The 15034-nt window shown below is 41.7% G+C and overlaps 1 protein-coding gene across 2 annotated transcripts in view; it reads left to right on the forward strand.

Annotated features, from left to right (window-relative positions):
* The window catches only part of plcb3 (phospholipase C, beta 3 (phosphatidylinositol-specific)), a 58423-nt gene that overhangs the window by 23110 nt on the left and 20279 nt on the right, over positions 1-15034 (forward strand). For both annotated transcript variants that reach the window (XM_085400315.1, XM_085400316.1), the window contains exons 3-7: positions 11635-11703; positions 12793-12930; positions 13250-13329; positions 13420-13473; positions 13689-13761. In XM_085400315.1, the coding sequence (XP_085256441.1) occupies positions 11635-11703; positions 12793-12930; positions 13250-13329; positions 13420-13473; positions 13689-13761 (414 nt within the window). The remainder of the gene's footprint in view (positions 1-11634; positions 11704-12792; positions 12931-13249; positions 13330-13419; positions 13474-13688; positions 13762-15034) is intronic.

Genomic DNA, 15034 nt, shown 5'->3' on the forward strand with positions numbered 1-15034 from the left:
CGTCACCCTTCTATTACCCTCCTTTTATTCCGCGCTGACTTTATTTGGATTACCTGCCTCCTTTTTCTCACCTTTTCACATAACTTTTCCTCATGAAATCTGGTTTATCTCAGTCGCTTTGAGCCTTTTCACCTTTTTCACCAGGTAATTCTCTCCTCATCCTGTCTTATCTCCATCTGCGTTGTGTCACCTTTGTCTCAATCTTCGCTTTGTTTAACATTTCCCTTTAAATATATCTCTACTTTTCTCTTCTTTTTTTCCAGGGTCTCATTTATCTCCGTCTCTTTGCTGACACTTTTTCTTCACGGCGATTTTCTTCCTGCTGATAATTTCTTTCTCCATCCTTCTACAGCAATCTTTCACATCTCTTCCTCTGCACCTCCCCCTTCCTTGTCTTTGTTATCGCCCTCTCTCCATCTTTGTGTAACGTCCAGAGGTTCGGCTTATGAGACCTCTGACGTATGAGTGTATACTCAGAGCCCAGAACGTCCCATAAGTCTTCCGTTGTTCTGTGGAAGAGCTTTGTCCTGGGAAACATCACACATTAAATAAATCCTTCTGCGAGAGGTGTTTGGTGTGCGGGTTTATCCATTCTCAACTCTGCTAGTGCCGATAACGACCAACTGTTGCTGACAGAAACACAAACACACACGCGCTGTACACAGTGGTTGTGGGCAGACACACCCCACCGTGCACTGGTCTGCACTGTTTTTCCCCCTGTCTTTCACTTCACTGTGCTCCTTTCTTTGCCTCTGAGATAAAGGAACATGACCAGTAACAAGAGTTTTCTCTGTCTAGTCAAAGAACAACTTCACTTCAACCGCTCTTTACACTCTTTTGGTATTGCATTTATACATCATTTGCATGTTCATTTGTTATTTTGGCCTCAAAACAAATTACTTGATTTGCTTTGAGCAAATAACAGCTCAGCAAAGTTTCTAATTTAAACTTTAAATTTGTTTATTTTTTTATGGTTATTTAAAAAAACCTGGCTTGGGTTCAAATAAGCTCTTTTTTTTGGTAATCAGCCTGTCATTTCTGAGGATTTATGGAGGCATTAAATGTTTTCCCATGACATTATGATGAGTAACATGTTGTTGGATGAGATGCCTCAGCACACACTGCAAATGTAACCGTCCTAAATACAAGTTTTCTTTGACCTTACTTAACTAACCTAAGGCATGTTGTAGCAGACCGCTATGGTCCAATAGGAACCCAGTATGGAGGAGCTTTCTAGGAGGCATTGCAGCCCTCCAACCCTTAAGCAAAAACTTAGCACTTTGGCACTGTCGAGGAAAAAAAAAAAAAACCCCTTTCGGTCATCGTTTCGTCTTCAGATCTGTAACAGTAAAGGCTTGTGACCTGCCATAATTCTTAACTCCCAAAGACCCCACTTGAGTAAATAGCTGTGGCTAAATGCTGAACGCAGAGTGCATGCCAGTGGTCGCGGGTTACACAAGATCCACATGCACATCCCATACCCACACATCTGTTACAACATATGCTTGCAACTTCCTGCTAATTCTGCAGCGTGTCCTTCTGCTGTCCTCTGGCCAAACTTTCCTCCTCTTTATATTTGTGTCTTAACCTCCTAGGACCTGTCGTCCACATATGTGGACATCACATTTTGAGGTGTCAAGACCAAAATACAAAATTTTGCTCTAAAAGGGCCTGATATCCACTTACGAGGACATTATGCTGCCGCTGTTCTATCGAAATTTAAAACGAATGTCCTCATATCTGGATCTCATTTTTCTCAGAAGCAAAAATCAGTAAAAAAAAAGGAAAAGAAAATCAGGTAATTCTTTGTTTTTACATTCATCAGGTCCCAATCAGCCCAAATAGCAAAGAGAAATTGAAAATGCTATGAAAGAGTTCGGGTCTTAGGAGGTTAAATTAGGTATCATGCAGATGCTACTGGGGTTAAAAGAACAGTAAGGTTGAGGCGAATGGAGCATATTTGGATGGATGTTAAACTACAGCCATAAGTACATAAAAATGTCAAAAGTTTATTGTTTGCCATTTTAGTTTCTATGCATTTTTTATTTTTTGCTGTAAGAAATCATCCTATGAGAGGGAGCAAGGGACATTTATAGCCCGACTCACACGGCTGACAAAAAAACATTGAACCTGCAATCTTATATTGCAGTCCTACTGAGGCCTATTGAAGCTGGGTGCCAGTTTCCCCTTAAACTCCTGTTTTCGCCTTTTTCTTATAGTCGCCCTCTATTGCTATTTTTATACTAAACTGACAGCCAAAATCTGTGTAAATCTGCCAGTATGTTCAACCACTGCACATCGCTTTGTGACTACTGGCTAGTCACTAGTAGACATTCAAGGTTCCAGTCACTGTAATGTATTTACCATCCTTCCATATTCTATCAGTGGCGTCCTTGGCTGGTATTTGCATTCATCTCTTTCTGCAAAGCTGAGAAAAGTTTAACTCGGGACGAGCGCCCAGCTGATAAAGGCTGCTATAGATGCCAGCGCCGATGTACCGATACTGCTGATATGTTGCTTGTGACCCATGCACCTTGCATGTCCTGTGGTTATTTAAATGCTGTGATGGATTAGCCTGCTAATAAATCAGCACTTGATTTATTAGCTTTTATTTATTTATATTAATTTAATTTATTTATCAACCACTGAGCGTGGCTGAGATTTTCCCATTTCTTCTTGTCAATCCAACTTCCATCTACCATTTGTTTCACTGCAGAGTAAATGTCTGGGTTAAACAGAATAGAAACGGGAAACGAATATGGCGGGATGTGATGAGTCATATGGTTTTAAAGACCAACGCCAGCAACGCACATCTTTAGTGTTTTTCGCTTGGTAACAGTCCTGACAGTGCTAGCACGGATGATCATTTCCAATGAATAAAACTGACCTCAATTCAGTTCTGTACTTTCGATCCTGGTGGAGAGCAGCCTCAGCTGTCACCTGGTTTGAGGTGAAATGCACCTCGCCCAATGACTAATCTTCCCGTTTGCTCGGTTTTACACTGCCTGTCCTTTCTTTCACACGTTTGGCTTCAGCTCTGTCTACACTTCTAATCCTTCTTCAATTTGTCCTTCTCTCCCTGCCGTTTCCCTTCCCCATGTTGCTCTCCCTCTTGGGGCAGCTGGTAGCTATCAGAGGGATAAGGCAAAAGATGTTCCTCTAATATAAACTGAAGGATGACATTTCCTCCCTCTCTGATCTCCATTTCTTTTAGCATTCCACCTCGCTGTCTAGGTTTTCTGTCCTTGTTCTTCCTCTAGATTTTAATCAATGAATACATGTTCTCACCAGTGTTTGGTCTTTTTTGTTTTGTTTTTTTGGGGGAACAGCACTTCTAATCTCTCACTCTCTCTCTCTCTTGGCGTGGGAAAGTGGGCAGGAAGTAGTTCAGACGCGGCATGGGGGTTCTGGGGAATTTTTTTTTGCCCCCTCTTCCCTCATCCCTCCTCCCTTCTTCTACTCTTCTTGAATTCCCCTTGTTCTGTCCTTCCTCCTTCCACTTGTCATTTCTTCCTTCTTTCCTTTAAGGTGTCATATCGATACCACCTGGGCTTATAAACATTTGCCCCCTGAGGGATGTAACCTGTGTCTCAGACTTCCGGTTTGGTCGGTGATTTTGCACGCCTTCACCAGACTGACGTGTAGGACACAAACCACAAACAAAAACCTGCAACGATATGTCAGGTATTGTGTGTGTGTGTGTGTGGTGTGAGTTTTAAAAAACACCCAGGAGGCGTGAAAGTGATACGAACCATGCAAATCCAACATGACAAAAAGCATTAGGCAGTGGATGAGGCTGAGATGGGATTTTAAATAAGTGTGTATCTCTTTAAAGAGGTCATTTGGTAATAACGTTGCCGTTAATGAACCAGAACCGTATACTGAACGGGTAATAGTGAGTGCATGCATGCGTGTGGATATGCCAGGCTAGGAAGTATAGTAACAGCCTCTTGCAGCTACACAGCTCTGTGTGTGTCTGTAAATGAACCAACTGAATTGTCAGTAAAATGACTGTTGGCAGGTATAAGTAGAGATCTAATAGAGATTATCTCCCTTGCTCAAGTCGGACATCCCCAGAGGAATTAACTTGGAGCGGGGGGCTTGCATAACACACTCTTGATCATCTTTACACACACATATGCGCACACACAGTGGTTCACAGGGGAAGTTGAGCGTGTCGGCCGATACTTTGACAGCTTCCTCCCCGTGTTTTATTTTCTGTTGACATTATCTGCTCGAGCACATGGCAGACCGAGTCTTCCCATTAACTCCTGTATAGACGGAAACATAGTGACACTAATGCACACACACAGACACGCACGCACAGACAAAAATCACGCACAGTGTCAAAATTCAGTTCTTCTCTGCGAGAAGAACTGAGACGCTGCACGGTATCGAATCCATTGTGTGAGCAGATGCTTGTGCATGTGTGCGTTTCTGTTTGACAGACGTGTCGTTCTCTCGGCGTAGCTAATGAGACTGCCACCCTGTCTCTGTGTGTTTGCGTCTATCAGTATGTGTGGCTTTACTGCTCAAGTCTTTTGCAGTTTCCTGAATTGTGCAGCGTAATGTTTCAGACTCTGAAGTGAAAATGAATATTAAATAGAAAATAAACTTTTGAGCCGCTCAACAGCTGAGCAAACACATTTGTATAAATGTGTTTCACTTGTACTTAGCTTTCACTCTTCTGTCCAGTTCCTCCTAAAACTCTTTAGTGGGGTTTCGAGGTCATTTGATGCCGACTGTCTGGTTCTTTTATTCTGAAGTTTTAGATCATTATCTTGCTGTATAATGAACCGCCAACCGACAAATCTCTCCTCCTTTCTCACCATTTGATAGTGAAACACAGCACCTTTTTCTGCACTACAGCATTTTCCCAGTAAAGATTTAGAGGGTATAGTAACCCAGATTGTTTCAACACAGCCTTTGTACAGAAATGGGATTTGTAAGTAATCAAATGTTTGCACACCTGCAGAATTTTATTGCATAAACCTTCAAGGTCAAATTAACACCTATTGCTTCATGAAAGCTGAAACAACCCGTCTTCTATATATACGTCTGCTATTTTTTTCCCCAGCAGCCTACCACTACCTACCCTTTAACCCTGTATTTTGCACAACTCTGTTGCTTGTGAAGCTCGCACACAAGAATTTCACTCACATGTGCTGTACCAATGTACCTGCACATGTGATGTGACAATAAAAGTGATTTGATTTGATTTGTCCAAGTACAATTTCTTTTTTTTTTTTTTTTTTTAAACAAGCTCAAAATTTTATTAATACTGTTCTAATAACAATAAAAACTAAGAAAATGTCAATTTTGAGGAAAAATCAGTTATGTCACATTAAACACATGCAAATAGAAACACGACTCACAACCCAAACAATTAGTTCATTCTTTGTTAATTGTAGTTGTGGGTACTCAGGGTATATCTGTCACTGTTTTACTTGCAGGTACAGATTTGGTAATGTGGTTAAACTGCTGGCTCATTTACAGCCTGTAAGATGTACTTAATTTTCTCTTTCTTTAGAGACACCACTCAAATATGCATTTTGATTAGCATAGTATCTGTAAAGACTTGCTTCTTTTGTCGACATACAGACTACCGGCTCGAAGTTGGTAGAAGACATACAGGTGTTTGTGTCTACTTGCCTGCATGTTTATACTTAATCTTGTTGTCTGAATATACCTGCAAGGTTATTAATCAACACATTAAATATATATTCAACAGTTGCTGCTTTAAGTTAGGCTAAGCTAAGCTACTTTAGCCCGACAAAGTTCTTGCCTGACTTCGTTTCTATCGTAGTCTGTCATTGCCCCTACTCAGACCTATTTCTCCCCAACTAGTTACTTGGAAACCAAGGTATCTGCCTGAATGTGATGGCATGCCAACAACCGGTTTGGCTAGGATTACAATGATGAAAGGGACCAAAGTGAAAGCAGTTCCTCTTCCTCAATTTCTTGTTCAGTAGTCATGCCTGGCAGCTAATATACAGAACTTTCAAATTGCAATATAAAATATCTCAGACATTGGTCACAGCACACACCTGAACAATGCTTAACAGTGTTAAACCCGGCCGTCTCGCTTATAGGCTACTTGAGATTTTTATTTGAGATTTTACAGCATTGAGAATTTAGTTGCAAATTTGCACACGATGGTCACTTCACCCAAACTGAGCTAAACGTACAGTTCAAATTTCTTGTTTTACAGGCCTGTGAAGTGTGATGGGTTGTGAACTACACGCGCTTCTATGTCACTGATGTTCTGGTTTCATTGTGAAACAACGCAAACAATAAATTTTGTGAAGTAGACAAACCCAGGAAAATGATTTATGCTGATTACAGTTTCAGGTTCAGCTGAGGATACGAGTGTGACTGTAATGTCAGTTTCAGTATCAAACTCAGTTTTAAGTGTGTGTGTTTGTGTGTGTCGTGGGCTGCGGGTGGCTGCACACGAGGGCCTTGTTCAACCCGGCACTGATCCATGCGTGTTTGTGTTTCATGACCAATCATGATTAGTCCAACTGTTCTTGTGTTTTACGAGTTTTCATGTGCGTGTTCAGCCCGGTTCACCCTGTTTTTATTTGCACTTTGAGACACTGTGCGGTGCTCATTTTGTTCAAGTCCCCTCTCAGTCTTGTTTTTCGTCTCTATAAACGATGATGTTTTCCATTTGGACGGACCTCGGCTCTCTTTCATGTTTTATTGTTTGTCTCAGTCTTAATTTTTCCATTTATTCAGCATCTTTTCTCCGTCTCTGGTGATTTTACAGTAACACGCATTATAAATCACTCTGGATCAGATCTCCTGCTAAGTGGCTGAAATGTGAACGTTCGCGTTCTCGCTCTAATGTTTGCCGGCTTTTCATTTTCACTCTGAAGACGACAGAAATATGAAACAGCTGAGTGAGGAAGAAAGCAAGTTAATAGAGGATTACGGGCAGAGTGGAAGAGTGGGATCAAACTGGTATAGACAGAAAAAATATAACAAAATGACAGAGTTATAGAGCTGTCCCATGCTTCACAGGGGTATTAAGTGTTCCCCCCTCCTCCTTCTATAAACACCTTGCCAAGTCTCCCATCAGAGCCATAAAACAGTTTAAAGCTCTCTTTGTTTTACGTCTCTGCTGTTTCTGTGTCCTTTAATGTCCTCTTCTGTCTGTTACCTCTCCACTGCTGTGCACTGATTGGCCCGTTGGGTCCCAGCCAGAAAAGTCTAGGGTGGATACGCACGCCGTCCTGGCCTAACTGTCCCTGCTAGTGTGCATGTATGAGCGCTCAGGAGGTATCAGTTTCCTTTTATGCCGTCATTGTGTGCCATTTGATAGGAGCTGTGATTGGTCATTTGAGACGTATTTAGCAGCGGTGATCTTTCAAACACACACTTGGGCGCGTCACAGGAAAGGAGTGGCGCTCCCCTGATTGTTTAGTTGCCCTTTCATATTATTCTAATCTTGAGAAAATGAATGGGGGACGGCGGCGAGGCAGGAGAGACTAGGGGAAGCGGGAAGTCAATCAAAGAAATGAAGGAAAGGAGTGAAAGTGAGCAAGGCCCTAATCGCAACGCGGCAGCGTTTTACTGTACTCACTTCAGTGACTAAATATAAACTGACCTACTAGTTATTGCTGGATCAAACTCACCTCTGCACACAAACAATAAAACATTAAGACACAGCCTGAGCTACAGCCCCCACCCCCCATAGCTATGAATGATGATTAACCCAGCTCTGTGTGGAAAGTCAACCGACGTCCACCTTTTAAAGTTATATTTCGCATACCGATATCCACATAAAAAAGTGAGAAGCCTAAGAGTTTTTGGTTAATTTTTAGTTAAGAAAGAAACATCAGCTTTTAGATTTACATGTTTTCTGTTGATTAAACAAGACAGGTTATGTTGCTCCCCGTGTTTGTGCCAGTCAGATTGGCTCCTGGGCGTTGCTTGTATTGTATTGCGTGGACAAAACAGACAACTACTCATCTCCTCTTACTGTAGGTAAGAATGGGAAGAGTTGTTCTTCCAAAAACAGGCCTGACTCTACCTGCGAGATCCGAGACACTGGATGGACCGAGTTCAGCTTGTGTGCTTCTTCTTTCTTGCCCACTTTTTGTTTGTAGTATATTGTTTTTCTTGTTGCCATATAATAAGTCTTTTATTGTTGAACTGGAGTGGCATGATGGTTTGGATTATGAGGGGAAAGAAATGTGCTGGGGAGGGGGGAAGCTGTCACAAGTCTGTGTACTCCAACTGTCCGGCTAAATGGGGAGCGTTGCATCAGGAGGGTGGTCGCTTTGCACAGTTTTGTATTTAATCCTTTCGGCGACGCTACTTTATACACTCTTGACATGCCTCGCTGTCATCATGTCATACACCAAACACAGCCTCCCAGTTTTGTTGATCTATTTAAGCTGCAGAGCTTCCCATCTCACCCTCTGGCATGTCAGCTCCGCAGCTCAGGAGGGCCCAGATGCGAAAATCAGACTGTATTCCTGTGATGTAATGAATCATTTCAAACATCAGTTGTGTGGCTGTGAGCGGGACTCTAGCCAGCCCTAGGGTGGAGTGTGAGATTCAAGATGCCGGGTAAGCCTTCTTCTTGCTTCCCTGGCACACTGAGCATTATCTAAAAGTTTATTATTTAAACAACAACTGGCGTAATAATGGTCCGTTTAATATTTAACATTGAGATCTGGATCATATCGTTTGATTCTTATTTGCAGGTGCCTGTAGATTTCTAAGATGTCATTTCTTTAAGTTTATGATGTGTTGTTGATGTTGGCCTGAAATTTGAACTTCACAGTTCATTGTTGAGCTTGTAAAAACAACACAAAAACAAACCCACACAGCGGAGGAAGCGGTGTCACATTAACGTACTGCATGTTTAGTGCAGTCTTTACACTAGTTTACATAATGGCTCGCAACAAATGCAGATAATAGCCCACTATTACGCAGCAGTATGTTACATTAGTGCTTTTGTGGTTTATTAAAATAATTCACTTATCGAAAGAGCGACAGTTTAGTATCACTTCCTTGGCGTCAGCGCGGAAACATACATAAAACATGAATTGTTCTGAAGGGTGCGCCTCAGCTTTTCTTTGGTGGGAACACTGTCAGCCACCTGCCTATGTAATCCACAGCAGAGTGCAACAAGTTCACAGTAATCGCTGTAAAAGGAGCGGGTGTGCATTCTGGGAAATGTAGGAAATCGCTAACTGAAGCAGAAGTGCACACGGCAGGAAAATTTCTCGGGTCCAGCAAAAACAGTAAATTAAAGTAATTTATAGCACTTTATCACAACATGGCTCCTGGAAAACTCATAACCCAAGTCATTCAGAGCAGTAATGAGCCCGCAGCTGAGTCTGAAGTGATAAATAGAGGGAGCTGTGTTTGGTCTTTGCACAGAAAAGATGAATGGAGCGCTACAGCTGCCGTTACTAGCTTAAATATTACACACTGAAGCACACGGATGCACACACACGCCAAATGGGCAGAAGGATGGAATATGTCAGGAATGTGCTTTCAGAGAAGATCGACCTTCACACAGACTCACACACCACGTCATGCACTTGGAAACACGACCTAGTGGCAAAACACAGATTTCATTTGGCACATTCTGCCGATCACATGCTGACACATTCGTACTCATCCTGCGTGAAGGTTTTCTCGCGTTCTGTGTATCCAATGTGCACTGACTTGCAAGGCTCTTCCACACACAGACACACATGCGCTTGCACACTCACACATACACACCCTGTCTTGCTCAACAGGTCAGGATGTTTCACAAGTTGCAACCTGCACATCAAGGATATGTCTGCGTGCATTATCACTGGTGTTGAGTGCGTGTGTGTTAGAGTGCAAAAATGTTAACTGTTAAGGACGCGCGCACACACAGTCCGCAGACCAACTTGTAGACTCATTTCTGTGGTCTCCAAGGAGTCACCATGGCAAAGGCAGAATGAAACCATGGCCTGTGGGAGAGAAGACATGTGCGTGCGCACATAAATGTGTGTCCTACAGACCCAGAAGTGGTTTATTCCCCCAGGAAGCAAGTTATTCTCCACAGGCCAATCAGAGGACAAGGTTTGAGACAGAGTTTAATCCAATTGGTCCAACACTTCTGACCTTTAATACTCGCAACCAATCCCGGGGGAGGAGACAGTCTGCAGGGCGGTAAAATCACAACCCGAGTGTAATAATGACATAGGAATCAGGAAGGGACGAGTTTAAATACTGTGAAATGTTTTTGCTGTTATGTTGGACAGAGCATACAGTGTGAGCAGAACACGGAAAAGGAATGAAAATGGCATGTTTGACAACATAAACGAGTGCAGACTCGTGCAAAAAAACACAAATGCTTTATATTTTTCACTGATGAAATCATAAAGCAGAGTCATAAGGTTTTTAAAGCAAAGCCGCTCAGACCCAGAAGGGCAAGCGAGGATAAAAAGAAGTGACTTGGTGACATGGATGAAGTAAAAACAGCTTTGGGGAACGAGTGTTGGACTAAACAAATATTTACACAAGGCGATGCATGCATCCTCACGTGTGTTTATGGCTGGATTTACGACCACGCTCCCCTCCTCCTGTCCGACCCTTCCATTTTTGTCTCCCCTCGTCACCTCGAGGCTAAGGGTGTAATTGTTGCCAGTCGCTATTACAGAGTACCTCTTTTTCACTCGTTTCTGTCTCCGTTTTTCACTCGTTTGCATGTGCGTGCATGCGTTCATGTGTGTATATATTTGTGCCGCAGCATCAAACATGCAAATGTTCTCCAAAGATCTGTCCTCCCTGTGTGTGTGCAGAGTCCCTTGCCATTTTCTGTCTTCCGTCACCCGCACAATTCATATGTCACTGCTTGTGTCTTGTGTCTAGAGAAGCGGTGGAGTCTGATGAAAGATAAATAAAAGAGGTTTTAATGGAACGAGGTAGACGGCGCATGAGCTTTTTGCCTGAGGAATTAATTTCTTGCACAGGCTTTTATTCAAGTTTTTTCTCTTTCTCCCACACTGCTCCATGCAAGAGCAGCAGACTTTTGCTCTATCAGCATTTCTGTTCGCTGCGTCTTACATAAACTGCTAACAGCAGTAAATAATATGTTTAAAACCCGTATGTGACACGAGAGCGGTGGTGCGTAAGGAGGCTCGGCCACCGTTATTGGTTAAAGCACGTTTTCTAATCGAGATTTTGATAATCCAAAAACCCCCAAAACCTCCTAATAACTAATAAAAATAGATTCAGAACCACCAGAAACACATGTGATCATTTCACCCAAATTTCTCTTTGATGAATGGATGCACTTTATTTTAATCAGTCCAGCTCTCTGCACAGAGAGTGTAAGGGCTTTTATTTGTGCTGCATGGATCCTGTGTATTAGATCTGTTTTTCCTCTATTTATTTCTATGAGTCCATCAAGTATTTCTTGATTTATAATCATGTATCACATCAGAAGCCCTCAGAGTCAGGGAAACAATATATGTGTGCATGACACTGTGTAGAAACAGATGAACTTACATCTCACAATTTCCTCTTTCCCCACCCGTTTAATAGGCTGACTGATAAAGATTAGTTGTCCTGCTCTCACACGCTTTCACTGAGTGTTTGTGATAACACAAATCTTTTGATATTCCTCTCCTGTAGGATGTCGAGATTTTGGACATCAGTTACATCAGGGACACCAGAACGGGAAAGTATGCCAAACAGCCAAAGGTTGGTAATATTTGTTTATGCCTGTGTGGGAGAAAAGAGGGGGGAGAAGCTGTTACTTTGTCCCCTGACCACAAACGTGATGCTCAAATGTGACTGTCGCCAAACGATTCATGTGCGTTTCCTCTCTCAGCTGATGGTGCAAAGGTGACGGAGTGCTAATGAGGCTGATGACAGATGGACTATCAGACAGGAAGTGATATAACCAGCGACTGTTAGTGAGGAAGTCATTGTGTAAGAGCCTAGATCTGACCAAGGCAGAGTGTGAAATATGGGCGCGTATTAGTGGTAAACAATTCAAACACAGATGTGTGGCGAGTTCATTCTGCACGTTAAAGTGTTTATTACAAATGGTTCTTGAAATGGTAAGATAAAGTCTTATTTTTTATGTCATACCGTGGTTATAGTATGAAAAGTGCATTAGAAATATTGACTAAACCTGCTATAATCAGTGGATGATATCTCTGTTATTAAAGAGCCTTCTCATAATTCATGGTTGCACTTCCTCTCTCATGTTAGCATCTGTGAATCTAGGAAACCGTCAGCGACTGTACGACACCTTTGAGATTTACAATCTGGGGTGAGACTTCCTGATTTGGTCTCCATGTGAAGTATTTACCTGCTTCCAACCAAATCCTGCTCGAATTTGTGCCCCTTACCTACAGATTCTGTATTTTCATATGTTGATATGTGAACATTGGTAGTATGGACGCCGTCTTTGAGCATTTTGCGTGTTTCTTTAGCACTATATTCCCTATAAACAGTCTATAAAGAGTGCTCCTGGCTAATGTATTTAACTGAAATGAAAGAGAGACATGATGTCACAAGAGTGATCTATAATTGACAGAAAGCCATTGAGTGTTAGAGAGAGTTGGTGGAGGGAACACAGGGGTGGGCTAAAAAGGAGGAAAGAGTCGTTTGGTTAATTAGATCAGGGCGCTACACCGCATGCATCACATTTAATATCCTCAGGAGATGGAGACACGGACGAGTTTTATCTGTCCGCTCAGTGTTCAGATCGTTGTTGAATTTGCTAGATCGTGTCCGTGTAATGAAACATCCTGAAAAAGCATAAATATCTTTGTGTGCCAGGACGCAAAGGTGAAAGAAGTGCTGGGCCTTACTAAGGAGGTGAACGGAGAAGGGAAGCTGTTAACCGTCGTCTATGGCAATGACCTGGTCAACGTTTCTTTCCTCAACTTCCAGGCCATGCAAGAGGATGTAGCGAAGGTAACCACAATTCTTAACTAGCTTAACTGTCCAAATAATTTATAGTTTAATGCATTTCCTCCTTTTCTTTTCCTCTTTTCCATCCTCATGTCCCCCACTGCACTCCTACCTGTACAGCTGACTTTATTCCCTCAAGCCTTGAGCTGATTGCTTACTTTACTTTGACATAAAGGCGTGCGTATGTTAAGTAGCTAAAAACAGAGATTAATTCCTGTGTGTGTCTGCTACACTGTATATAGTAACTGTTTCACCAAGGTTTAACATGAGGTGAACAGTCAAACAACCGTCTTTTATCCCTTTCATGTCTGTGTGTTTCCAGATTTGGACAGATGAGCTGTTCGCTTTGTCCACAAACATACTTTCCCAGAATGTATCGCGGAACACCTTTCTTTACAAAGCGTAAGAGTTTGTGTGCGTGCCGTCCTACAATACTGCGAATTTTCGATGATTAAAAAATACTCATACTTGACTGTTCTTTGTCTTTGTCAGGTACACGAAGTTAAAGCTTCAAGTGAACCAGGAAGGGAAGATTCCAGTGAAGAAGTGAGTACCACCCTCGCCAACCACTTTTAAACTGCTCCTCACTTCTTCTTTCTTTTCCTCTTCTTTGTCTCTCTTCCACTTTCTCTCTCAGCTCTTTTATAGTGACTCTGATTTTTTTTATGTTTACAATCACTTCTTAGGTTTCTGACTCTTTTTGCTTGCACGCGTCACTGTAAACATTTGATCTGAATGTGATTTTGTACTTTGTCTTTTAGTGTCATCAAGATGTTTTCTGATAAAAAGAGAGTGGAGACAGCTCTGGAGCAGTGTGGCCTCATTAATAACAAGGTAATCACTCAATAAAATCACTGATCACATGGATAGTCGACATATGGGTTTGGTGAACTGGTGTATGCATCGAGAATGGCTGAAATGAACTGAACTGCGGAGGCGTTGCATATAGTTGTGTTCTTGGTGTGTCTTTGCAGTGCAAGGAAGGCAACAAAAGTTGGCAGGCCTGTGGAAGAGTAGCAATAACAGAAAATAGTAAGATTTCAGTGGGTTGCAGGACAAGACATAACACGTGAAATGCTTGTTTGTGGATTTTGTTACAGAGAGAGGCTAGCTGCTGCCTGTACTCTTACACAACAGTTAACATGCTGCTCTTAGAGGCATGTTTGTATTCAAATAATATTGGCCTCACAGTTTTTAAACACAGCTTCTAACATTTCTAGCTTTTATCTGTAGCCACATGTTACCCTGAGTTAAAAACCACCTAGCAAGCTAACATACAAATGTAAATCCTTTGTTGTACATAAAATAACTGCATACTAAAATACAAATTGATGAAACGGTTTAATAATGCGGTGAAAGCACTGAAAATACAGGTGAACTAATAAATGAACAGGTAAACTGGCTGCTTCAGCTACTACATATAGCTAGCTAAACATAGTATAGCTAGCTAACTGACTAGCTTTGATTACTGCAACTTGCTCGTAGTGTTTTGCTAAACTTTTTAATTATTACACAAAGTGCAACTCTTTCTCTTACAGTACTTTCTTTCACACCCAATAAAAACCTCTTGAAGTTCATTTTAGCAACAATGGAAATAAACCAATTTACACAGCAAACTAAAGATTGCCATGAATCTTGTTTTCTCGACAGTGTGCCTGCGGTTAAAATGTTAATCATGGTAACATGCTTTCTACTAAGACTCTTTCTAAAACAACTTTCTGCTAATCTTTGCTTGTATCTGCTGTGTACAGTACCTCAGCCCTGTGGGTTTGAGGTAAAATTAGTTTTTTATTTATTTATTTTTAAAAAATTTTTTTGATGAGTCAGTGCAATCTTTCCTAAAATCAGTTTGAAGTCACAAGACTTTTTTTTTTCTTGAAGAGATACCAGATTGTGCAAAATGTGCTGTCAGCATTTCTCTGTAGATTGCTGTACTCTGGAGCCTCCTGCTGGGTACTCAGAGCAATGCAGCTTATAAAAGCCTGTTAATATTCTCTCTAGACAACAGCACATAGCAGTGTAATGTAATGCTGTCTGTTGTTTATTAACTTATCAATGTGTGTGCTTGAGGCAGAGCCTGTTTATAAAATCAAATCTGTCTTTTTGC

This window comes from Rhamphochromis longiceps, linkage group LG3 (genome assembly GCF_057381845.1).
Source record: "Rhamphochromis longiceps isolate RC_006_pf linkage group LG3, R_longiceps_female_GT1.1, whole genome shotgun sequence".
NCBI lineage: Eukaryota > Metazoa > Chordata > Actinopteri > Cichliformes > Cichlidae > Rhamphochromis > Rhamphochromis longiceps.